Source organism: Notolepis coatsorum (genome assembly GCF_963971535.1).
Source record: "Notolepis coatsorum genome assembly, chromosome: 6".
Taxonomy (NCBI): Eukaryota; Metazoa; Chordata; class Actinopteri; order Aulopiformes; family Paralepididae; genus Notolepis; species Notolepis coatsorum.
In genome coordinates, this window is record NC_140170.1 from 107,805,497 (window position 1) to 107,833,165 (window position 27,669).

General features: G+C 43.2%; 2 protein-coding genes across 2 annotated transcripts in view; both read right to left on the reverse strand.

Moving 5' to 3' along the window:
• The window catches only part of LOC311230970 (coiled-coil domain-containing protein 106-like), a 40,310-nt gene extending 29,240 nt beyond the window's left edge, over positions 1–11,070 (reverse strand). Inside the window, exons 1-4 of the mRNA XM_084317425.1 lie at positions 11,001–11,070; positions 10,187–10,330; positions 9,764–9,949; positions 2,398–2,544 (exon numbers count right to left, since the gene is read on the reverse strand). Coding sequence (XP_084173551.1) covers positions 2,398–2,544; positions 9,764–9,949; positions 10,187–10,330; positions 11,001–11,049 — 526 coding nt within the window. The 5' untranslated portion in view covers positions 11,050–11,070. The remainder of the gene's footprint in view (positions 1–2,397; positions 2,545–9,763; positions 9,950–10,186; positions 10,331–11,000) is intronic.
• A 15,223-nt stretch (positions 11,071–26,293) lies between these two features.
• Positions 26,294–26,925, reverse strand: LOC311230967 (transcription factor HES-5-like; the record flags this gene model as incomplete). The annotated part of the gene is made up of 2 exons (XM_084317423.1): positions 26,834–26,925; positions 26,294–26,725 (listed from the first exon to the last, which is right to left on the reverse strand). The coding sequence occupies exons 1-2, from the start codon at positions 26,894–26,896 to the stop codon at positions 26,294–26,296; spliced, it is 495 nt and encodes a 164-aa protein (XP_084173549.1). The 5' UTR covers positions 26,897–26,925.
• Positions 26,926–27,669: the final 744 nt, after the last annotated feature.

The following is a 27,669-nucleotide window of genomic DNA, read 5'->3' on the forward strand; positions in this document are numbered from 1 at the left end:
TAAAAAAATAAAAATAAAAAAATATTTACCTTTATTTACCCAGGGTAGGTTCGCTGAGTACAGATGCTCTTTTTCAGGAACGCCCTGCTTCACATTCACACAGTTCCATTCACACCTGGGAGCTGCCCAGTACAACCACAGTTGACACCATTGGCCACTGAGCAACTCCATAGTTCAAGTTTGAAATGCTTCTTTCTGTTTTGCTCCTGAGAGTGTGCTAGATACTGTACTGTACTGGTAATATTATTTATTTGTGTTAACTTCTGAATAAAACAACTTATTAAACACAAGTACATCTTATTGAACATTATTTTGATATTTCATTACCAATTATCATAGCAAAACAGCTTTTTCAAACAGTCTGTAATGCATTTTGGAAACGGGAGATGGGCTCATGGTGTAATGGGCCACCTGGCCTGAGAAACATAAGGAGGAAAGAAAAAGTAAGGACTTACTTCTGGTCATTATTTGGGTAGAACACATTTTAAATGCCTTCGGCAGGTTTTTTTTATTTTTTTAGCCATTTTAATCTAGATTAATCTAGATTAAATCCAGGATTGCAGATAGATTAATCTAGATTAAAAAAAATTATCTATGCCCACCTCTAATATATATATATATATATATTTTTTTAGATAATAGTTGAAGAAGTGCGTCTTTAGTCGACGGCGAAAGATTGGACGGGTTTCGGCTGTCCTAACTGGGGTGGGCAGTTCATTCCATCATTGTGGGGCAAGGACTGAGAAAAGGCAGCTTCTCCTTGATGACCCTCCCGGAGCTCGGAGGCGGCCAGAAGATGCAGAGCGTAGGGGTCTTGAAGGTGTGTAGTTAGAGACCATTGACCGGAGGTAGGCAGGAGCAGTTCCCTTTGCCGCACGGTATGCCAGGTCGAGGGCCTTGAAGCGGATTCGTGCAGCAATGGGGAGCCAGTGCAGGTCCCTAAGACCCCTAAGTGGGGTGACATGGGCCGACTTCGGTAGGTTTGAGATCAGGTGGGCCGCTGCGTTCTGAATGAGTTGAAGAGGGTTGGTGGCAGTGGCCGGGAGACCAGCAAGCAGTGCGTTGCAGTAGTCGAGGCGGGAGATGACTGTTGATTGGACGAGGAGTTGGGTGGCTTCTTTTGTCAGGAAGGGGCGGATCCTTCTGACGTTGCTCAGGAGGAATCTGCAGGTTCTGGTTGTCGCTGCAATGTGAGCGGAGAAGTTCAACTCGTCGTCGAGGACAACACCAAGGTTCTTGGCAGTCGGGGACGCGGTCACAGCTGCATTCTCGACTGTGATGGAAAGGTCGGTCAGGGGGGAGGATTTGGCAGGCAGGTGGAGCAATTCTGTTTTGCTTAGGTTCAGTTTGAGGTGGTTGGTCATCATCCAGGCGGAGACTAGGAGGTATCCCAAAAAGAATATTCCAATTGTCTGATCGTGATTTCCAGTATTGGTGTCCATTGGGTCCCCGACATAATCCAGCACAACACATGCATCGAGGGGCATTGGACGCGTTACAATGTGATCGGGTGAACCTCTAGGCTTGCCTGTACCAAAATGCTGCACCCGGAGGGGTTTGGATGTAACACACGGTGTGAAATAAGGTTTCAAAGGGTGGGCGATATTGCCACCTAGCAGGATGCGGCCGGTATTGCGCTTTTGGGATTTCAGAATGATTTCCTATGGTAACGCTTGAGGTCTGTGAAGATATAATGAATAAAAAAATCGAATAAAAGAAAAAACGACCAAAACCCGAGAAATCTCGGGTCTGGCACTCAACACATGGCGAGTTAACCCGAGAAATCTCGGGTCTGGCAGTCAATGTGTTAACAATAAATAGATCACTGATCAAAATTGAATGGGGAAATGTGTTAATTTGGCTCTATAGAATTGTTTATGCAAAACTATAATATTTAGGGCATAACAGCATGGAGACAATCTTTATTACAATATTATTTCCAATATCAACCTATAATGTATCTCGTCCAATGCACTACATTTTAGTAAAAAGGGAAAATAGAGTTGTGATATACATTCTTTCAGCGTTTTTTGCTTTTTCTGTCCTGAAATAGAAACAAGATGTGTTTGAATCTTAAAAACAACAATTGTACTGAATACCTTGAGTCAAATTTGTTTGGGGAAATGTTTTAATTTGTCTCTATATGTTATATATTATCAGGTTTTGGTTCAGGATAGGTGTAATAAAGGGTTAAAAATAAACCCCATGGGACATTATTTCAACCTGTTACCTGGCAGAATCTTAAAATAGACACTTCAAGGATTAAGAAAACACAGGTGGTGTGTGTGGCCCCTCACCAGGAACTGCAGATCTGTGTGTGCGTGCGTGTGTGTGTGTGGCCCCTCACCAGGGACTGCAGAGCTCTCCGTGTGTGCATGCGTGTGTGTGGCCCCTCACCAGGGACTGCAGAGCGTGTACGTGGCCCCTGGGTCTGCAGGCGCTGCAGGGCCCTTCCTGACCTGGTAACCATGGGGGACGAAGGGGTGGGGGTGCTGGTGGGCGGGGCCTTCACATAGACACCCTGCTTGGAGTCTCCTGACCAGTCTGGCAGAAGACAGATACAATGTCCTCGTTTTGTAACAACTCACTAAATACCTTTCCTTTCTATACGACACCCGTGTTGACTTCATCTGCACTGGCCTGTTTATCAGGTAACAAGACAGAAGATCTGAACAGACTGCCTTGTTACGAGTGCAGGTAAGCAAATGTGAGTCCAGTTGTGGAGGAAATAATATGAGTTGGAGAATGGTTGCTCTTTCTTTGAGGTGTCTTTTAATGTAAGAACACAGAGCAACGGAGAATCCAGGAAAAGACGCCGAGCGTCAACATGAGAGAAGAGATGATACAGTAGATAATTCAAGAGCGAGAAGGTCAGCAATATCTCCAGCTCCTTCCACACGATCAACAGTCTGAAGCCTCGACAGGGGCAGAGAGAAACAAGTGAATAAATAGTCAAACCCCAAACATTCCAATGCGTCAATTAGTGACAGGTCATTGACAGCTTGTGACAGCAACCAGTGGTGACAGAACAATGAGTGACACATCAGGAATAGGGTGTGACCAACAGTGAGTGCAGATACCAACCACCAGGTGAAATAACTCCAGAATGACAGTAGGGTTCCTAAGACAAGAACCCCGAACGTTACATGCCTAGAGAGCACCGAGGAGAGGTAGGCTGCTATAGGTCTATATAGTAGGGCTAGGCAATTCTTGCTCAAATGTGAATCACGATTTTCCTCCCTAAGAATTGAGATCACGATTCTCTCACAATTCTTTTTATTTTATAAAAACATTTATTGCACTTTCTTAAACGGACAACATAACATATATCAAAGTGCTTGACTTAACATAACTTATATCTTAACTTGGGCGGCTACGTGGCGTAGTGGGCAAGGCGCTCGCCACGCATGACGTAGACGCTGGGCTTGCTTGTTCGAGCCCAGCGCTCCACATTGCTTTCAGTTTAGCTGGCCGTTGCGTACTAATACACATTGGCCTTATTAGGGGGTGGGAAACTGATGGGTGGGGATCGGGCGTTGTGGACAGCGACTCCTACAGGTCGGTTGGTGCGCCTGCGCAGTAGAATCAGGAAGTGTCGGGGGCAGCGTGAGCCTCCCACGCGTTACTCCTCGCCACTGAGAGATCGAGCTGCGCAGGTGAAAAGATGCGACTGCTGTTACCTCAAGTACCGGAGGGGACTTGTGCTATGTATGACTTAGTCCACATTGCAGCCGGCTTGTGGGAGGCAAGAAACAGCGTTCGTGACAGGGGAGGGTTGAATTGGATGATACAAAATTGGGATGGGAGAAAAATATAGAAAATGGGAGAAAAAGTGTATCAAAAAAAAATACTTATATCTTAACTTATAACAAAGTGCCTGACTTAAACTTAAAAGCCTCTTGTAACATACAAAATAACTAGTCTCTTTTCCTCTCTTATTTTAGAACACTTAATCAAAGTGATTCACTTAAATGCTGCTGAACATGAAAAACTAGAATGTAAAATGTATGAATAAACTTAGGTGTGATTGCTTCATCATCAGTAATGAATGTTCGGTTATGGCTTTAGAATGTTCAGAGTGAAATAGGATGTTCGCTTAGGGCTTTAGAATGTTCAATTATGGTTTTAACATGAAATAGAATGTTGAGTTACAGCTTTAGAATAGGATGTTCGATATTGACTTTTTTACCAATACCGATATACCGACATTGTCCAACTCTTAATTTCCGATACCGATATCAACCGATACTGATATATGCAGGGTTTCCCCCCCAAAAAAACACAACATTATGGATACTTTTCACAATAAATAAAATAAGAATTTGTTCTTACTTGCTTGCCTGGGTAAATAAAGGTTAAATAAATGTAAAAATAATTTTAAATTTTTTTTTGCAAACCGATACCGATATTACATTTTAATGCCAATATCGGTAGGCCGATAATAATAAAACATCATCACATCATCACGCAGTTCTGTCTCGACTGTCGTTCGACACTGGGTGTACAGAGCAGACAATGCAACATTTGAAAAGTATTTGCGAGAGGGCATAGAGTAGAGCTTGTCTAGCGTCTTGATCATTTTCTTAAACCCCTCGTTTTGAACGGTGTTGATTGACTTGATGGATATGACGATGCACTGTATAGCGTTTGCTTGTGGTCTGACGGCTGGGATTTTGTGATGTGGTTTGTTTGTCCTTCATTGCTAAATCATATTGGACTTTATGGTGATGTTTGAGGTGGTTGTAGAGGTTGGTCGTGTTACCTTGCGTTGCTGCCAAAGCATTGCTTGCAAAGTATGACTCCTCCTTGTACATCATCGTCGGATTTAAACCCGAAAAAGTTCCATACACTGGAATGTGCTCCTTTTTTCGGTATAAGCACAGTAGTGGATAAATCACTCTCTCCCTCACCACCGGGATTTTCTTCTCTTTAGCTTGAACATTTTCTGTCGTGCTCGTTCGACACGTGTTTACTCAGCTGAGTAGCCCGAGGGGGGAGGGGCATTGTGGGGAGTGACTGAGCGCTGTGATTGAGGAAGAGAGAATAATAGGAGCGAGTGTTTTTAATGCAATTCAGGGCTCCAGACTAACTTTTTACATTGGCCTAACTTTTTCATTTAGGTGCACCAGCACATAATTTAGGTGCAGCCAAAAAATTTCACCGCGCTTTTTTTTGCTGCAATAATACATTTTAAGTAGGGCTGTCAGTTTATCGCGTTAATTAGATTGATTAATTAATTACACAGCAAATTATCGCGTTATGAAAATTAACTCACAATTAATTACAATTTTTTTTTTTTATATAATTTTTTTTTGTATCTCATTCATTCCATAATGATGTAGAATACACATTTACAGACATCTTTTAATATGGTCCATTTGCATGTTCTTGGTATCTGATTCTAGGGACATCTATGAATCTCAGGGAATGTATTCCCAGTGTCAGAAATACTGTGGGCTAGATCCACAAAGAATGGATTGCACGGTGCAAGTTGCACCCTTACTTACAATTCACTATGAATTGAAAATGGGGGACCCTGATGTAAACAAGACAAAAGTCTTTCTCTGGTCTGCATCCCCTTAACAATTGTGTGTATTGAGCCGTACTGTATTGTACCCATTCTGCAATCTGTTAATAACATTTTCATTCAATCAATCAATCAATCTGCACGGTGATTGATTGAATGAAAATTTTATTTTGAGTCAATTGTAATGAATACCAATGAATATCAATAAATTTTTTTTTATCTTTGACTGTGAATAACACCATGCTCAAATTGACCAGACCTGAAAAATCTAAGCAAATTAACAGATGGAAGATGATTAAACAGAAGGTTTTGTAGATACAGTACTGAATTCTGCCATCCGGACACATGCAATTTGAAATATGATTATAGTTATAGAACATAGAATATCAGGCATAAAATGGTTATGCGATTAAAATGCGATTAATTCAATTAATTAATTACAAATCCTGTAATTAATTAGATAAATTTTTTTAATCGCCTGACAGCACTAATTTTAAGCGCTACCTTTACCGTTACTTTTGTCAGTTCCCATACACATTAGTAATTTCTTGGGCGGCTACGTGGCGTAGTGGGCAAGGCGCTCGCCACGAATGCAGTGACGCTGGGCTCGCCTGTTCGAGCCCAGCGCTCCTCATTGCTTTCAGTTTAGCTGGTCGTTCATACTAATACACATTGGCCGTATTTGGGGGTGGGAAACTGATGGGTGGGGATCGGGCGTTGTGGACAGCGACTCCTACAGGTCGGTTGGTGCGCCTGCGCAGTAGAATCAGGAAGTGTCGGGGGCAGCGTGAGCCTCCCACGCGTTACTCCTCGCCACTGAGAGATCGAGCTGCGCAGGTGAAAAGATGCGACTGCTGTTACCTCAAGTACTGGAGGGGACTTGTGCTATGTATGACTTAGTCCACATTGCAGCCGGCTTGTGGGAGGCAAGAAACAGCGTTCGTGACAGGGGAGGGTTGAATTAGATGATACGAAATTGGGATGGGAGAAAATATAGAAAAATGGGAGAAGTGGATAAAAAAAAACACATTAGTAATTTCTTAAGATGTTATGGAAATGATTGTAAACAGGAATAAGACAGGTACAAGCACCACAAAATGTTTCTTTACAAAAAAACTATCAATAGTTCTCTTCATTTTAATTCAATTACCGGTACGCGCTTGTAGCTAGTAAGTGAACTTGTGGTGTCGCTCAATGAGTGGGAAAACAAAATTAAGGTGGCTGGTAGATTTAAAAAACAACCAGCCAGAAATGATAAATAGCTTTTTAGTATATCGACATATGTTATTATTACTATATACTCTCGCATGCAATTTTCAATTAATATCATAAACAACATAAGGAATATTAGCATAATTTTGAGTGGACTGAAGGAATAAGTCAGCGTTAATAGTTTAAAATGCAGATAATTTATTCAAACATGTATATTTAGTGTAGGGCTGTCCTAAATATAATTTTATATGCTTAGAATATTACTTGGTGTTTCCTAACGAGTATTCGAATACTCTCTCAAAAACACTGTTAAAAACAATAAGATTAACATTTCATAATTAACCAATCAATCACAAATCATGAGTGTTGGGTGTTGGCTACCATTCTGTTCTATCCAGTAGCAACCAGAGACCATCCGTCACTGTCAAATTTAGTTGCCAACATGCATTCTGAATCACCGTTTTATGAGACTAGGAGGAGTGGGGTCGCGGGACACACACACACACACACACACACACACACACAGCAAAGGCTCCTCGACTTCTCGAGCATTGTTCTGCACTAGCTAGCTAACGTTAGCATCCAGGCTTACAAACATAACGTACTGAAAGTGAAAGCCGACACACCTATATAAACATGGGGAACTAACGTTATAACAAAAACACAATCAACTTACTCGCACATCCAAGCGAAAACCTTGTAGGGTCTTGATTTATTCGCTATTGCGTGTGCATTATGGAAGAGTATCCTCGTTTTAGTAAGTATTAAGTAAGTGAAGTGAGCGGTGTGGCATGGACACACACACACACAAACACAAACACACACACAAGGATGCAGTTTCAGGTTTCACAGCTGCACATGGCTTTTACCCAATCAGAGCCAATCAATCATTGTTTACCCAGTCAGAGGGAGCGGGTCTTTGAATACACATGGCTGTGGGGGGGGGGGGGGGGGGGACGCTACACACAGACAGACGGACCTGCTGGAATGTGAGGTGCACCAGTGCGACAAGAGAATATATTAAGTCGCACTCCAAAGATATTTGGGTGCTCAGTGCGCCCAAAATGGTCGCACTCTGGAGCCCTGCAATTGATCTCCATTTTGACGCAAATGCAAATACATCAGAATCGCCGTCATTTAGAAATTAGATCGCATAGGTCTATGAATCGAGATCGCTGTCTTTTTACGATTAATCGCGCAGCCCTACTATATAGTATACATATATTACTGAATTTCCCCAAAGGGATCAATAAAGGAATATCTTATCTTACTATAAATCTATTCAGTCAGCCAGTCAGTCAGTTAGTCAATCAATCAAGCATTGAGGGACCCCAGAAGGACTGCCTTGTTGTAATTATATCATGCTAATACATGTGCTAATAACAATCAGATGGTTAACTATTACACATTTAGCTACTGTAACTACTGCTGCACTGCACTCCTGAGAGTGCTGAGTGAGGAGAAGAGAAGAGGGAAGAGACTGAATATAACATGTCTATAATACTATACACTCAAGACTCAACACTGTACCAGAGTTGTACCTTCCTGTTTACTTGTTGTTAACTTGTAAGTGGCTTTGGACAAAAGCGTTCAGCTAAATGACTGAATGTAGACATTGTTCTTTCATCTGAAACACGTCATAATGTGGTCTTTTCTTTTCACCATATTATGATCACTGAAAGTAATACATGTGTATAAAAATATTGCCAATATTGGCTTTTTCTTTAATCAAATACACGACATTTGCCTTTAGACAGTAGATCTAGGTCTTATTCTGCGCTTGCAATTTCATAGTCTTCACATTTTATTGATACTTTTCTTTTAGCTGGTTAATGTCAGGGCAGTAATGTGGGACCTCCAACATGGCCGTCAGTGTGTGTCCTCATGTTGATATATACTGTCAGGGCAGTAATGTGGGACCTCCAACATGGCCGTCAGTGTGTGTCCTCGTGTTGATATATAATGTCAGGGCAGTAATGTGGGACCTCCAACATGGCCGTCAGTGTGTGTCCTCATGTTGATATATAATGTCAGGGCAGTAGTGTGGGACCTCCAACATGGCCGTCAGTGTGTGTCCTCATGTTGATATATAATGTCAGGGCAGTAGTGTGGGCCCTCCAACATGGCCGTCAGTGTGTATCCTCATGTTGATATATAATGTCAGGGCAGTAATGTGGGACCTCCAACATGGCCGTCAGTGTGTGTCCTCATGTTGATATATAATGTCAGGGCAGTAATGTGGGACCTCCAACATGGCCGTCAGTGTGTGTCCTCGTGTTAATATATAATGTCAGGGCAGTAGTGTGGGACCTCCAACATGGCCGTCAGTGTGTGTCCTCGTGTTGATATATGTCAGGGCAGTAGTGTGGGACCTCCAACATGGCCGTCAGTGTGTGTCCTCATGTTGATATATAATGTCAGGGCAGTAGTGTGGGCCCTCCAACATGGCCGTCAGTGTGTGTCCTCATGTTGATATATACTGTCAGGGCAGTAATGTGGGACCTCCAACATGGCCGTCAGTGTGTGCTCATGTTGATATATAAAGTCAGGGCAGTAGTGTGGGACCTCCAACATGGCCGTCAGTGTGTGTGCTCATGTTGATATATAATGTCATGGCAGTAGTGTGGGACCTCCAACATGGCCGTCAGTGTGTGTCCTCATGTTGATATATAATGTCAGGGCAGTAGTGTGGGACCTCCAACATGGCCGTCAGTGTGTGTCCTCATGTTGATATATAATGTCAGGGCAGTAGTGTGGGACCTCCAACATGGCCGTCAGTGTGTGTCCCCATGTTGATATATAATGTCAGGGCAGTAGTGTGGGACCTCCAACATGGCCGTCAGTGTGTGTCCTCATGTTGATATATAATGTCAGGGCAGTAATGTGGGACCTCCAACATGGCCGTCAGTGTGTGTCCTCATGTTGATATATAATGTCAGGGCAGTAGTGTGGGCCCTCCAACATGGCCGTCAGTGTGTATGCTCATGTTGATATATAATGTCAGGGCAGTAATGTGTCCCTCACCCCCTCTGCCCCTCATGTTGGCGGTGAAGCACTCTAGCTGGCGGCGCAGGAAGGTCCGCTCCTCCTCCAGGTCCTCGATGCGCTTCTGCAGCCAGGCGTTCTTCTCCAGGGAGACGTACAGGTGGGTCCGCAGGTTGGAGATCAGCATGAAGGGGTTGTACTGGGGGGGCTCCAACCCCCCCGGCTCTGGAGGGAGAGGGAGACCGTGTTGTTGTTGTTCCTTTGTAATTGACCATATTCACACAGTGGCCATTTTGCTCTTATGTAATGCTCAGGTTGGGATTCCTTTCCACCCTAAGGAATCCCAAACTTGAGCATGACATGAGATCAAAATGGCCACCGTTTGAATATGGTCAACATGGACCCTTGAAGCCTGTTCGAGGTGATAATGGGCTATTGAAATTCAACATCACTGACCTGTACCTTCCATGCTCTGCTGTGCCTGGTTGAGGTGGTAGACGGACGGCTGCTCCATCCTCTCCTCTAAGGGGAAGGAGACCTCGTAAGCATTCAGATACAGCCCTCCATCTCCTGCTGCTCGTCCCTCAGGATATGTCTCATGGTAAGCTGGAACCACACAACACACACCTCACGTGAAAACAGGGTTCCCACTCTTTTTGAGAAATCTTTTTCCAGGAGTTTTCTTTTGACAATCGAGGACAGCACTTGCTCACAAACAGTCATAATTTACCGGTAGGCCTAGTATCAACACGTTTAACCTTTTTTTAACGATGCAGGGTTCATGTAACAAGAGGAGACCAGTTTTTCCAGTATACTTGGTCATTTTAGTAGATATTTCATGGACAACCTGGAATATTGACTAAAATGACCCTATATCCTGGACATTTAAACAGCAAGGGCAGGATTCCTACTTATCATGGAAAACCTGGGGGGGGGGGGGGGTATAACACATAAGTCATAATATCTGTGGGTCGTGGCTTGGTGTCCCTTATGGTATTTACTTGATTTTCTGTTCACTGCCATGAGTGACTATATTACCATAATGGTTTACATTGGATTATACCATGGTATTATTTAAGTACAAAAGTTGCAATACCACATAACTTTTACCAATGCAGTATCATGAGAAATTAGGGGGGAAATCATAGTATCTGAGTTTCCAGGTTGTCCAGGACGAGTGGGGAACCCTGGAAAATGTACATTACAAAGATGTTTTCATTGGAATTCAAAGTCCATTCGTTTTCACGTTTGCTAATTACAAGTCATAAGCTGTTACCTGGTGCGTTTGCAGGCCTAACGTTCTCATCCCTGGTTGGTGGATTCATCTTCAAACTATGTGAAACAAACGATATTGATTAATAGTAAACGTTCGGCGAACGCTATAAATCCGCTATTATTGTCTGTCCGTTACCTTATAGCTTATATTCAGTTATACAAATGTAATATAGCCTGACATGCTAACAGGAGTTGCTAACACAACTCAATTACCTGATTATAGGCGGTGCGGTGTCACCGCGTGCTTTTTGGAAGTTTGATTTACACATGCGCACAAGCGATGTAGCTCATCACGTCTATCCCTACACCGCTACACGGTGACATGTGTGACCCTTCCTTTTTTTATGTTCCTTGGCGCCAACGGGCGTTCAAGCGCTACACCGGTGACGTTATGACCCTTCCTACTTTTATAGGGTTCCTTGGACTCCCCCTAACTATAACCTGACACCTTGGCGGGCGGGGCTCAGGTGAGTCGTTTAACGTTAACTCAAAGTTTCTTCTGAAACCCTAAACATTTTTTTAGCACCAGACAAGCAGCGTTGAACACTGTTGAAATATAAGTTGTATTATTACAATTTGATTTCGTGTTCGCGCTTCTTTATTGGACTACATGTAGTATGCGTCTTATCTCTTGTCGAGGCCTACGTCACAATTGATTGATTTATTGAAAACTTTATTTAACAGATTGCAGTATGGGTACAGTACAGTTCAATACACATTGTTAAGGGGATGCAGACCAGAGAAATACTTTCGTCTTGTTTACATCAGGGTCCCCCATTTTCAATTATAATGACATTTATGACATACACAAATACAGATATAAAAATCGAATCTAATCATGTAATCTAAACTAATCATGACATTTATGACATACATGACATACAGATATGCAGTACTGTTACATTTGTGACATACAATATATGCACATATACAGTACTATACATAGATCCTAACAGTAATATACAAGGGGGAGGGAACTGTACATTAGGATGGGGTGGGCGGGGTTTCAGACATTTTCGGGGGCCAGTTTCGAATTGCAGCCTCCCGTAGGTGCTCTTTGAGAGCGGTTCTGAAGGTGGGTAGGGAATGGATTCACATTATTTTACGGCTGTGGGTAGGGCGTTCCACATTGATGTGGCATAATTGCGAAACGTGTTTAGACCCTTGTTTGTGCCGAATCTGGGTTGAACATGATTTGTGGTACAACTGACCTTTGGGAAGTATTTCGACATGTACATGGGTACCTTCGTGGTGTAGTGTATCTTGTAGACCAGGCCCATTGCAAGTTGCTGTACTCTGTCGTCTACTCTAAGCCATCCTAGGCAGTGGTGCGTTGGTGATTTCATACCTGGTTGCACTGTGTTTTAATGATGCCACGCGCGCTCCTGTGCATGCGCATAAATGTTCCCTCACGTGCGCACAGAAAAAAGACAATGCCTAATTGGAATGGAATGTAACACATTTCATTCACAAGTTTTGTGTGAATGTATCTGAGGACGTATTTGAACACACCTGACGACCTGAGCTATTGTTATGCAAAGTAGCCAGGTGGGTACTTGGCGAGTTGGCGCGTCAGTCGAGTGCAGCGCATTCCTGTGTGCACACGCGTGCACATCCGTGCATGTGCACACGCGTGCTTCTGCTCACAGACCCGGTTGCACGGTGTGCAACCCCGTCCCATGACCAACGCACCCCTGATCCTAGGTTGTCAAAGTGGGCAGGGGTGAGGTGGGTTTTAGGAGTACGGTCAAGCAGTAGTCTGACCAGTTTGTTTTGAGATGTTTGTCATTTAGTTTTTAGCGTCTTTTTTGAGGTGCTTTGGTACCATGAGGTGCAAGCATAGTCGTAGTACCCTTGAATGAGTGCTCCTGCCAGAGTCTTAGGGTATTCTTGTTTACCAGAGAGGAGATCCGGTACAAGAATCTAGTTCTTTGGTTGACTTTTTTTATTACATTGGATGCCATTTTATCACAGGAAAGATTTGCCTCTAGGATGGAACCCAGGTATGTAATTTCATCTTTCCTTGTGACAATATTGTCACCCACTGTAACAGAGAACAGAGCCGTTGGTTTTGCTGAGTTTGTTATTTGATCCGAAGAGAATGGACTCTGTTTTACCCAGGTGTAATGATAGTTTGTTATCAGCGAGCCAGGTGCAGATTCTGCCGAGTTCTGAGCTGAGGGTTAAACATTAGTTGTCGATGTTTTTTCATCTATCCTAAAGTATCATGGTAGTTTGATGGTAATGTCGGATGTCGGGTTTATCATGGTACTGGCCATGCTATAAATCATTTCCCATGATACTGCATTGGTATACGTTATGTAGTATCACCATAGTACTTTTGTACTTAAACAATACCATTGTATAATCCAATGTACACCATGGTGGTAATATAGTCACTATCGTCATGGCAGTGAACAAAAAATCATGTAAATACCATGATACTTGTAAAAGGGATACCAAGCCAGGGATATTTTACGAGTTATTGTCAATAGACCTTTCAACAGCAAGTGCAGGGTTCCTACTTATCTTGGAAAACCTGGAAGTTCAGAGACTGGATTTCCAGTCATGGAAAACCTAGAAAATGCTATAAAATGACCAAATATCCTGGGAACTTTTTCTTTGTCCTGGGAATGTTTAATTGTATTTGATCCCCTCACTCGGGTGGCCTCTGTACACCTAGGTGTGTATTAACTCCTCACTCAGATGGAACATGTAAACCTTGGTGTGTATTAACTCTCTGTAAACCTAGGTGTGTATTAACTCCTCACTCAGATGGACCATGTAAACCTAGGTGTGTATTAACTCCTCACTCAGATGGACCATGTAAACCTAGGTGTGTTTTAACTCCTCACTCAGATGGCCTCTGTAGACCTAGGTGTGTATTAACTCCTCGCTCAGATGGTCTCTGTAAACCTAGGTGTGTATTAACTCCTCACTCAGATGGACCATGTAAACCTAGGTGTGTATTAACTCCTCACTCAGATGGCCTCTGTAAACCTAGGTGTGTATTAACTCCTCACTCAGACGGACCATGTAAACCTAGGTGTGTATTAACTCTCTGTAAACCTTGGTGTGTATTAACTCCTCACTCAGATGGACCATGTAAACCTAGGTGTGTATTAACTCCTCACTCAGACGGACCATGTAAAAACCTTGGTGTGTATTAAATATCAATATATGAAAATAAAGGCTATATTACAAAGAGTTGTCTTACTATAAGTCTCTTGCAGGGCTCAAGCTTAAACGTAATAACTTAAAATGTTATCACCAGCAGTTCAAGACTAGAAGCATATGATACCTAGTCACTAGCATGCTAATAATATAAACCCATTTGACTGTAGTTAGCAAGCTAACATTAATGGTGTTAGCTGGAATGCTACGTGATTTTATTTGATGTTCCATTTGACACAACACAGCACTGGAAACCGAGTGGTAAGATTAGCGACCAGCATGCTATGTATCCTGGCTTCACAAAGAGAGGATAGTACACATGTGTTTAAAGCATCCCGGTCTTCATCAGACCACAAAGGCCTTCTGGGTAGGCATATGTGCACCACATTAGGGCTTGTAGTCTCTCCCCCTCCTTAAGGTAATGTATAGAAATATATCAAATGTTTGCACTTGTTGTAATGGTTGCAATGAGGTAAAGTATTAACCTGACCCAGAACCATCTGGGAAGTTTTCTTTTGAAATGGTTTGGAATAGGACTGGCTCTTTAAAAGAAAAATACATGGCAGGTTTGCCTGTAGACGTCAGTGAGTCCTCAAAATACTATTTAATACAAACCACTCTGGCTAGTGCCCAGGCACATGACTTGAAGCCTGACAAGATGAGTGATCTTGTAAAGCTGGCTGCCATGCAAGTGTTACAGGTACCAGGATATGGCACCTGATAGCAGATATATGTTTAACCTATGAAACAGGTTGTAGTTAATCATTTGACAAAGGAAGGTGCAGACACGATGTTATTGACTCTGGCTCCTCCCGGTTGTATATTTCAACAACATTTATTCATTCAATAGAATAATCAATCAATCATCATCATCATTGTATCATCATTGTATCATCATTGTATCATCATTGTATCATCATTGTATAATCATTGTATCATTTAGTTACATTACTTCAATACATTCAATTATAATCCCATACTTGTTATTAATTCAAAAGCATATTCATCATTGCAACACACATTCTACCCTTTTAGGATACCCTGGTTCACTTCAATAGCATTTTCCTTTTAAATGTAGTTATCCAGTATTATATACTGTACATTGTGATTACTTATGTCTTTATACATATTTGGCGTCTTAAATATAAGCACGTGAGAAGAGAAACATTATCCTGTTAACCTCTGTCTAGACATGTCTAGGCATGTTGGAAGGGACCATAGTATGTCTTTTAACCAACACTGTCATTCTCATTGTCTGTCAAACAATTCCTTAAATCACCAATAAGTGTTACCTTTATCATCAGTCACTTATCATCAGTCATATCCACTATTCTCTAATATACCGAAATACCTCCACACCTCAGTGTTATCCATAGTTGTGTTCCGGTCTCAAGTTCTATTGAAACTCAAATGTGCACTGAAAGTACATTTATATATATATTTGTATCGGGCCGTTCTCAACCCTACTAGGAATTTGCTAAACCGTGACCATGGTATAACTCAAGGGAATAGATTTATATTTACATTTAACTGAGGGCGCAATAGAGAGAGAGAGAGAGAGAGAGAGAGAGAGAGAGAGAGAGAGAGAGAGAGAGAGAGAGAGAGAGAGAGAGAGAGAGAGAGAGAGAGAGAGAGAGAGAGAGAGAGAGAGAGAGAGAGAGAGAGAGAGAGAGAGAGAGAGAGAGAGAGAGAGAGAGAGAGAGAGAGAGAGAGAGAGAGAGAGAGAGAGAGAGAGAGAGAGAGAGAGAGAGAGAGAGAGAGAGAGAGAGAGAGAGAGAGAGAGAGAGAGAGAGAGCATGTGGTACAGCCCCGGTGTCTAGCTACCTTCTAGGTAGGGTAAGCTAGAGTACTTTCCCTCTAACCATCTTGTACACAATATACACCTTTACTACACAGCAATTCAACCCAACACAGTATGTATTTCAAAACATAAACCTTTATAATCCCCTTGGAGATACTTAACTTCGACACGTTAGTGCTTAAATGGACAATTGTGTTCCAACACTATTTAAATGTACCAACGAAACGTGGCGCCATCAATAGACGGTCTGCTTCTCAACCACGTTACCTGTCGTCTTAAACTTCTTAAACTTGACTCAAACATCGACAATAGTTACTTCATTTGAACCCTCGACATTGCATGTATCCTTGTTAACCTTTATGTGTGTTTTGTAGTATATTACCCACCTATGAAACAGGTTGTAGTTAATCATTTGACAAAGGAAGGTGCATACACGATGTTATTGACTCTGGCTCCTCCCGGTTGTGAGGCTGAGATCGCCTCGTGCGTTCCTAAGCACACAGTAACGGGTCCCTGGAAGGCGAAGTCACTAAACACCAGTCCTATACCGCCACCTATTGACCAGATTATGTTAATGTCTCCCATTACATATAAATGACTCTTCTAACTTGTTTCTGATGGAGGTAATCCTGTACCCATATGTTCACACTGTTTTGACACATAATCTAAAGATATTAACATGATACCACTTCTAGTGGGCATCACACACTCCCTGACCTTAAAAAAATGGCTCCTGACATTTCCGAAAATCACTAAATACACCCATCCAATATCACCCTCAGGCGTGAACCCCTAACAAACTTCCCATGGGCGGACCGTGGGTGACGGCTGGACGGTAAGCATACTGGCCATGTTGTGGAAGGCTGTAAAAAATTGAATGCAACCATGGCATTACGAAGGGTATCAATTGATGTGGTAGTGGACTGTGGTGTGGTGCGGGCACCATCGGTGGCCACTGTACTACTGAATTCACGGTCACCTTGTTCTGCACTGACGGTTCACCTAGCATATCGGTCACATATTCTTCAATCTCTCTGGACATGAAAGGCCAGTAGAATCTTTCTCTTGCGAGGTGGATCACTCTTTCTGTTCCAACATGACCCATCTCATTATGTAGATGTTTCAGGGCAAGTGTTCTATATTTTACAGGGAGGACCAACTGTTGGTATTGATTGGTCTTTCTGTAAAGGAGATAATTTTCAATATGTAATCTGCTCCATTCATGAAGTAGCTTTCGGGTTGCTGCGCTTACGGTTCTTCGTACGTCGTCTGACAATTTCGTGTTCGACTCTTTCAACTCCCTGATCGTGTTGATGGCTTGGTCCTCTTTTTGGGCCTTCACCAGTTCATCGTGACTGATTGTTTGTAGGTGTGGGTGAGACTGCTGGTTTGAGTCTGGGGACGCGATGTTGAGCGCCGCAACCCATGCCACGTCTTTCCTTTCAGCTGCTTGGCTTCCTTCCCACGTTGCTCGTACTGCTTCATTAGAGAGCTCTTCTGTGCAGGTCCTTTCATACCTCTCCATATCCAGGGGAAGGCGGGAAAGTGTGTCTGCATCTATGTTGGACTTTCCGGGTCTGTATTTGATATCAAACCGGAAGTCTGCCAGTTCTCCAACCCACCGATGACCGACTGCATTGAGCTTGGCAGTACTCATTACATAGGTCAACGGGTTGTTGTCGGTGTAGATAGTAAAGTGTGGGGCATAATACAGGTAGTCACGGAATTTCACACACACAGCCCATTTCAATGCAAGGAACTCCAGTTTCCCACTGTGCATATGGTAATTTCGTTCGGCTGGTGACAATGTTCTTGACCCGTACCCGATGACTCTCAGTTTTCCATCTTGATGTTGATACAGAACAGCTCCCAGGCCTTGGTCGGAGGCATCCGTGTGCAACCTGAAGGGTAGGTTGAAATCAGGATATGCCAAGACAGGGGGGTTTGTGAGAAGGTCAATCAGTTGTTCAAGTGCTCTCTGCTGTTCCGTGGTCCACTCTATGGGCTCTCTGGAGGGCAACTGGGGGCGTTTGATGTTCTTACTCCGCGCTGGGACTGGGGTCTTTCCTGGCTTGATTTGGAGTAGCTCGTAGATGGGTCTGGCAATTCGGGAAAAATCCTGAATGTATGAACGGAAATATCCCAGGAATCCTGTTATTTTCCTCACTTCGCCGACAGTTCTGGGTGTCTTACTTGACAGGGCTTTCACGGCTTCAATGTCTCGTGGGTCTATCTTGACCCCTTCTGCTGACACAAGGCGACCCACGTATCTGACTTCTTGCTTGAAGAGGTCACACTTCTCAGGTCTCAATTTCACTCCGTGACGTTGAAGGGCTTGGAGAACCTTGCGGAGGGTCTCTACATGTTCTTCAAATGTCTTTGCGTAACAGAGTACGTCGTCAAGATACGGGATACAGCATTCGTCCCTGAGGGGACCTAGCATCTCCTCCATGCTCCGTTGGAACGTTGCAGGGGCATTCGAGAGTCCAAATGGGATGCGCACCCACTCGTAAAGACCCCAAGGAGTGATGAAGGCGGTGAAGGGTCGTGAACCCTCGGCGACGAAGCCCTGGTGGTAGGCTTTCCCTTGGTCTAGGATACTAAACCAGGTATAGCCTCCAAGCGTGTCAGTCAGGTCTTGTATTCTAGGTAGTGGATGACGATCGGGCACAGTCTTTTTGTTCAGGAGGCGGTAGTCGATGCATAGCCGTAGGCTGCCGTCCTTCTTTCTGACGCAGACTACTGGGGCAGAATATGGAGACTTTGACTTGACTATCCAACCTTTCATTAACAGTTCCTGTATGTACTCTTTTACTTCTTTAAACAGTGGCTTTGGTACTGATGAGTACGTCTTCTGGACCGGGACAGTATCATGGAGAGCGATTGTCATCTGCAGGCTCGGGATGCACCCAATGTCACCACTGTCTTGTGCAAAGGACCCAGCCTCTTCACAAAGCATCCGGTTGACTATTGTCTGTTGTTCGTCGTCGAGGTGACTGAGATCGACGGGGGGGTTGAACAGGATGGAGCTGGGCACAGCCGACGTTGTAGCAGCACGGTTGGGGGGTACCGTGGGCTGGGAGATTTCAGGTGAGTAGGTTGGGATGGGGGTTTGCCGTGGGGAGTCTGTCGTGATGACTTTCCCAACACAATGGATGCTGCCCAGAGCTGTCTTCCTGGAGAGAGTGACGTTATGCCTTGTGTTGTTTCCCACAGGCACGGTGACATACGGCTTCCTGGGGTTTTGCGCTTGCAGCAGGCCTTCTCCAACATCCAGTTCTGCCAGCGCTAAACTGCTGTCATCTGGTTCGAACAGGAAGGTGGGGTCAGACAGGTCCACGTGGGGGGGGATTTGGCACTTGACCCAGGCCACTTGACCGGCGGGGATGACAGTGGCTTGTTTACCTGTTCGTAGGCGACCAACCTGGACAGGGGGTCTGGATATAACTCACCAGGAGTTCTGCCTTCTCGGCTGGTATCACCATGGCGTTACAGAGCAGGCTGGTGAGAGTTGGGATCAGTCTTCCAGGTTGTTCTTGTATCATCACTTCCAGCACATTAAAACCCAGTAGGGGTCTCTCAAGGACAAGGCTGCTTACAAGGAAAGGCACAGTGATTGACAGGTTAGGATCTTCATTCCCCTTTAAGTTCACCGTAAGGGCCACCCAACCATCAAATGGGAGGACCTCACCGTTTACCGCGTAGACTTTCAACTCCTCTTCTTCTTCGATGATTTCGCTAAGGGGTCTGACTGGCATGTCAGGTAAGTATCTATTCTTCCAAGTTCTGTCAATCATGCTTACTTGGGCCCCTGTATCAAGCAAGGCTTGGACTGCTAAACCGTTTAGGTTACAATGGGTGAGAGCTCTTCTCCCTACGAGCTTGGCGAGGCATTCACTCTTAGGCCCTGTCCACACGAGAGTTTAGATTTAATGTGACCGAAGTTTGAAAAAATAAAACTCCGTCCACACGGTGAACACAGGTGGACAACCGTGTATAACTGCGTACTCACGGGCAGAGCTGGAACCCAGCAACCGATACATTTAGTACAATGTAATACAATGCCAAAGCAGTAGGCGGCGATGTTGTTCAGACATGAAGGCCATTTCAACCAATCAGAAAAGACTGAACGCTCACTAAACTTCCTGTTGGGTCGCGATCTGCCATTAATTAACTGAAGAAGAAGAAGTAACGTTACCGATATGAAATGGATGTAAACGTTATTTAACAGATTGCAGAATGGGTACAATACAATACGGCTCAATACAAACAATTGTTAAGGGGATGCAGTCTGGACTGGGTTCCTTATAAGTTATAACAATAACTTGACAACACATGAGTTTAGTTTAGCTGCAGCTACATGTTTACTCTGAGCGTCAACAGACATCAGTCGATCACAACACTCTTCAACACAGACGATACGTTTTGAACAAAAGTTTGTTACAATCATTTTCATATAACGCTACTTGGGACAGCTCTGCTGTAAACACTGGTGTAGCTGGCTCTGCTCTAATCTCTCTACCCCGCGGTCTGCCGTGAACATGGGGAATAATTGCGACAGCTCTGCTGTAAACACTGGGAATAACCTCGGTTGCTATGCCCACACGCAACTGCAAAACCGCACAACTCCACCCTGGCCACCGGTTTCAAAAGACCGCGGTTGCAGTGTAGCAAATCCCCGGTTGTGTGTGGCCGAACAGTGCAACTGCGCACATACAATCACGGTTACATTAAACCCAGCGTTCGTGTGGACGGGGCCTTAGTGTTTGGTAAACTAGGGGGGTCTGTGTGCTTCTGTATCTGGTTTACCGTCTTGGTTCCTGTTCTAGGTGCAGTTTTCTCCTCTCTTACTCTTTCCTTCTCAGGCTCACTAGTACGACGGTTGTCAGGTTGGGACAGTAAAGGGGAACCGGTCAATGGTTGTCCTCTTGCAGTGACCGGCCTCAGTTTCCCTGACGCGGTGGTCTCTTTTGACAGCCTAACGCTCTATGGCCTTCTTGGCCACAATGGAAACAGTGAGGGCAATTAGGTAAATTCTGTGCTACACATTTGCTACAGCCATATGGCCTGTCCCTCTGCCTATTTATCCTCCCTGTTCTGACCTGGGGTGGTTGTTGCAGGAGATCCACTAGATTGGTAAGTTTCTCTACTTTCTCTGTTAACTGCTGGATCGGGTCTAGTTTAAGTTTCTTTCCTGTATTTTCTTCCCTAGTGGGGGGGGGGGACACTGTGCTCCCTTCACCTCAGCACCTGCACTATGTACATGGGGGGGTCTATTGCGATTGGTAGGCCCTAACCGTCGCTGTCTTTCACTCTCATCGCTCATGACCTTTTTCATCTGTCTGAGAATGGCCTCATCAGGTACTCTGTCTTCAAGTAAGGGTTTGAGTTCCCTACGAATGTCATCATGTTTGTGTCCTAAACCTTGATATACAGTGTGGAGAAAGACATCCTGAACGGTTCGTTCGTTGTACTTAATGTCAGTAGCAGCATATTTTGATGCTAGTAAAATCTTCTGCTTGAGTCCTATGACTCTATACAAAAACTGCTGTGGTGTTTCACTATCCTTTTGCTTTGTACACATGAGTTCTTGAAACAACTCTGTATTACTTTGTTCACCGAGGTGAGAATGGAGAAAACCCTTCAGCTCATCGATAGTCAAATCGTCTTTTACCATTAACATATCCTTAAAGCTGCCAGCTTTGATCACTCTCAAGACTGCTCTAACAACCTCTGCATCGCTGAATTGCTCCTTCAGACCTTCGTCGATCTGTTTGCAGACACTGTTGTAACTAATGTCTGATCCCTGGTCTCCTATCTGACCTCCCTGGAGCTTAAACTCCCTGCGGTGAAGGTACGACAGTTCTCGTAAAGATATTAGTTTATCTGGCGACACACCAGGGGTTTCCTGTTTACTTTCGGTGTCTGTTACACTCTTATTCAATGGCACAGCCTGAGCTGTGGGTGGTGGTACACTGGGCAGGCACTGTAAAACCTGGTTGCTTACTTTTGGAGTGGGCACACCCTCAATGGTTTCACTTACATCATAAAAGACGCTAACGGGGTCGACTGGTACTGCATCACTTTGACTGGTGGACCGTAGGCCCTCGGTTTTACCCTCTTCTAGACCCACCACCTCACTCTGCATAAGTCCATCAGTTACATCTTTTATCTGTAATAAATAAGACAACCCTGTATCCTCTAACTCCAGTAAAACCTTACTGTACAGGTAGTCGTTGATAAAGTTGAAGCACCCCTCCACGTCGTCTACGGTAAGGTGGGTTCGGTCAGACGTCTCCAGTCCTGGTATCAGTTCCAATGCCTCGGCAATGCGAAACAGTTCATCCGCAGGTAGAGTGAGCAGGCTCTTCTTGATGTCCCACACCAAGCTTTTCCTCTCGCTGTCTCCCATGGCTGCTTCCCGATTCCTCGCACTTGGCTCTCAGTTCAGGATCACTGTGACGACTTTCCGTGGTGGGTGGATCTCCTCTACACGACACCGGTCTTCCTTCTCGTCAGGTAGAGTAGTGGACGTAGTCTCGTTGTCATCTGGCATCAGATGAGGCACTTCACTGCTGTCGATACTGCGCAGATCAATCCCTCATTCGACGACCTTTACACCGGGCGTTGGTTCCTGGTTCATCGGGTCGCGGTTGGTCCAGGTGTCAAGATCTCTGGATCAGCTCCCATCCAGCAGGTGGCGCTGATCCCGGACGAGCCCCCAATAAACTGTTACAGGTACCAGGATATGGCACCTGATAGCAGATATATGTTTAACCTATGAAACAGGTTGTAGTTAATCATTTGACAAAGGAAGGTGCAGACACGATGTTATTGACTCTGGCTCCTCCCGGTTGTATATTTCAACAACATTTATTCATTCAATAGAATAATCAATCAATCATCATCATCATTGTATCATCATTGTATCATCATTGTATCATCATTGTATCATCATTGTATAATCATTGTATCATTTAGTTACATTACTTCAATACATTCAATTATAATCCCATACTTGTTATTAATTCAAAAGCATATTCATCATTGCAACACACATTCTACCCTTTTAGGATACCCTGGTTCACTTCAATAGCATTTTCCTTTTAAATGTAGTTATCCAGTATTATATACTGTACATTGTGATTACTTATGTCTTTATACATATTTGGCGTCTTAAATATAAGCACGTGAGAAGAGAAACATTATCCTGTTAACCTCTGTCTAGACATGTCTAGGCATGTTGGAAGGGACCATAGTATGTCTTTTAACCAACACTGTCATTCTCATTGTCTGTCAAACAATTCCTTAAATCACCAATAAGTGTTACCTTTATCATCAGTCACTTATCATCAGTCATATCCACTATTCTCTAATATACCGAAATACCTCCACACCTCAGTGTTATCCATAGTTGTGTTCCGGTCTCAAGTTCTATTGAAACTCAAATGTGCACTGAAAGTACATTTATATATATATTTGTATCGGGCCGTTCTCAACCCTACTAGGAATTTGCTAAACCGTGACCATGGTATAACTCAAGGGAATAGATTTATATTTACATTTAACTGAGGGCGCAATAGAGAGAGAGAGAGAGAGAGAGAGAGAGAGAGAGAGCATGTGGTACAGCCCCGGTGTCTAGCTACCTTCTAGGTAGGGTAAGCTAGAGTACTTTCCCTCTAACCATCTTGTACACAATATACACCTTTACTGCACAGCAATTCAACCCAACACAGTATGTATTTCAAAACATAAACCTTTATAATCCCCTTGGAGATACTTAACTTCGACACGTTAGTGCTTAAATGGACAATTGTGTTCCAACACTATTTAAATGTACCAACGAAACGTGGCGCCATCAATAGACGGTCTGCTTCTCAACCACGTTACCTGTCGTCTTAAACTTCTTAAACTTGACTCAAACATCGACAATAGTTACTTCATTTGAACCCTCGACATTGCATGTATCCTTGTTAACCTTTATGTGTGTTTTGTAGTATATTACCCACCTATGAAACAGGTTGTAGTTAATCATTTGACAAAGGAAGGTGCAGACACGATGTTATTGACTCTGGCTCCTCCCGGTTGTGAGGCTGAGATCGCCTCGTGCGTTCCTAAGCACACAGTAACGGGTCCCTGGAAGGCGAAGTCACTAAACACCAGTCATATACCGCCACCTATTGACCAGATTATGTTAATGTCTCCCATTACATATAAATGACTCTTCTAACTTGTTTCTGATGGAGGTAATCCTGTACCCATATGTTCACACTGTTTTGACACATAATCTAAAGATATTAACATGATACCACTTCTAGTGGGCATCACACAAGGTTAGTAAAGCATATTATTAGATGAATGACATGTTTGGATAACACAATGGAGTTTCAGCTGATGAAATTTTGAACGAGAAGAATGACTTAAAATGCATGGCCCTTCAAAATAGCCAAAGAAATAAGTGCTGACCTGGCTGCCTTCTGCTCAATGAAAGTACAGCACAATTATTAAGTTCAAATAAACGTTTTTTTCTACAGTCGAATATTGTAAAAAATTATGTTTTAGGTGAAAACACTGATAGCTGACTCAACTTAAATGACATTCCTACTGCCGTCATACAGATAATTAAATACAACTATGCAGAATTTTTTATCTTTTGTAAATTGATAAAATAAAAAAATTCAAAACTGGTACTAGTATATTTGTATTGTTTATCCCCATTCCTGCTGACTCATATAATAATAATAATAATAATAATATCTTAAAATTTATATAGCGCCTTTCAGGAGACCCAAAGTTTAATCATAGTGGCAAAAATCTGAAGAATGATTTCAAATAGATTTCCACAGAGACCCACACCCTCTTCTAACCTCTGTCTCCCCCTTGCAGGCCAGAGGTCTAAATCTATTGTCCCTCAGGGCTCTGTGAGTGAGTTTTCCCTGGTTTCCCACACTCTGTCCATTCACTGCTTTCATTGGAGGAACAATAGACGCGTGTCTTATTACCCATAACATCTACGAGTGTGATCTCATCATCTAGTAAGGAGACAGCAGTCCTAAACCTTTTGTTGACTCAACGTTAACTTTAAACTAAGTACCAGGTAGTAACGACAACTTTCTGCTTAAATACTGGTAAAGAAAGACAAGAGTCAATAACTTACTGTAACTGAAATTAATTCAGAGGCACAAAGAACATTTCTCACTTATCATTAAACCAAGATGACCCCTTGCCCTCTTGTACACAATGTTACCGGTAATTAGCATGCCTAATGGAGAACACTACACCAAACAAAACTATATCTATCAAATAATGAGCCTAAGTATATGGAGACTTATATACCATAATATTATTTTATAATAATTATTATATATATTTTTATTATAAAACATAATAAATACTTGTATCTGTGAAATGAGACGAACAAGACAGGAGGATTACAATAGATTTTTTTTTATTCAGAGAGACTCAATGAACCACATCATAAATGCTTCTACTGAAGATAAACAGTGATGATGCATCATAACTAAAGCTTGGACAGATCTCCAAGGACACATTGTACTCAATTAGAGTAGAGGTTATACACTGAACAACTGTCTTTACAAAAGACACATTCAATCAAATCAGCAAGATTTATATTGTGAATAAACATTATTCTGTCTTATATCATACTTTGTTAAAAAAATAACATAATATTTTGCACTTTGTAACGAAGGCAAAGGATTAAAAAATAGATCTTAAATTAGATCAGGTATAGCTAATCACAGAGTGATGATAACAGGTTTGTACCCAGTTGGGTAAATAGGGATAAACATAGACATTGTCATAATAATGGCAGTCACAATAAAACTGTGATATTAATAAGTATTCCATTTCAACCAAATTATATATATATAAAGGCTGCCCTTAAAACAGAGCAAGTCCTACATAATCATAGATTAAAAGATTGAGATGAAGCCCATTATGGGAGTGTTGACGCAAAAGTGAATATTAAAATATTCAAATTGATCACTAACTATCAGGCTATACATGTCTTGATAGTATATTTCACAATCAGTAAAAACCTGATTGATTCATGCAAAATGCTGACAAGCTGTTCTCTTGTAAAAGAAACATGCTATGGTCAAGTTTGATCTTTTCCTCAGGAAAAGCACATAAAAAAGTCTGAAAACCAAACCAAATAAGTAGATAAAAAAACACAACTTCTGTACATAGTACATACAGAAGAACAAGTCTTTCAGTTTTGAATGATAAGAGTTCTTAGACAATAAACTTGACCAACATGGTCATTTCAGGTTGTCAGTTGAGCTCCAGTCTGCAGGTCTCTACCAGGGCCTCCATAGGGCGCTGTTGTCTGGCCTCTTCTCTTTGGTGATGCTGGGCTGGACTGAGGAGCTCAGCAGAAGCAGATCACTGTCCCTCATATTCTTATCAGAGGATGATGGCAGGTTCTGGACGTGGTTCAACAGTCTTCTGTGGGACTGTGTCTTCATCTCATCCTTGGACAGGAAGTGCACCGTCTCTTGGACACATCTGGAGTAACCTTGATTGACAGGTGTTGCGCAGGAGGAGGAGCTCACTGTCTGGTACTGCTGCTGTCGTCTCAGCAAGCAAACTGTCATCTCCAGGATGTCAGCTTTCTCCAGCTTGGAGTCAGGCTGTTGGTTGAGGAACTCTGGACCCAGGAGAGACTTGAGCTGCTCAATGCTGCTGTTGATTCGCTCTCTGCGCAACTTCTCCACAAGTGGTTTTCTCAACTGCAGAAAGAAGAAAGAAGTCATTAATAAACTTATTCAGGAGGAAAACACAAGCATGTACATTAAAGATCAATCACTGTGTTTAAAACTCCATGAACCTCAATTTACCTTGTTGGTCAGAGTCAGGTGCTCCTTAGAATAGTTCCTTGCTGCAGTGATTGTAGGAGCCATGGCTGGTCTCTGTGCAGTAGAGGTCCCTGTGTAGAGTGAATCTGGTCTCTACTGGCTTCTTCTCTCCTACTTATAGTCTCCAATCTACATATGAATGTGTGGGTCTTGGTTTGGTTGGAGTTTCTCACAGTCTGCAGCCAATGGGAGAGCTTGGTTGGACAATGAGGAATGTGGAGCTGCCACATGCTCACTGCTCTTATTGCTGGGGGACAATGGTTAGGTCTCAGGGGACCAGGTGGAGGGCTGGGGGTGATGGAGAGAGACTCACATAGCTCTGTGTGAATCTGGGAAAGTGGTGACCCTGTAAAGAGACCAAGTCTGCCGCCTGATGTTGGGATCAATGACACAGCAGAGCACACGCTCATCATCCTGTCACACACCCCTGGTGCCTGACTACGGAGTTCCTGTTATCAACCCCGACACAGCCAGTGTCTACCGTCCTCTCCTACTGCACGAGGAGTGCACCTGCTCAAGGACCATCTCGTACTGCACAAGGAGTACACCTGTGCTACCCCCCCAAGAACATTCATCCCCTCCTGTTATACATTCCTACAGTTGATACTTGTCTGTTTGGGGGTAACTATTAAAACACCCTAAACCGCTCCATTCTCTCTCCTCCTGTGTTCGCTATTGGGCTCCACAAGAACCCCTTTTCCTCACAGAATGTATGTAAAAGAAATTATTTGACAATAAAATTATCTGAATCTGAAAGATAAACCATTTGCAGTGAGCGCCCATGATGCAGGTAGAGGTTCAGTGCCTTGCTCAAAGAG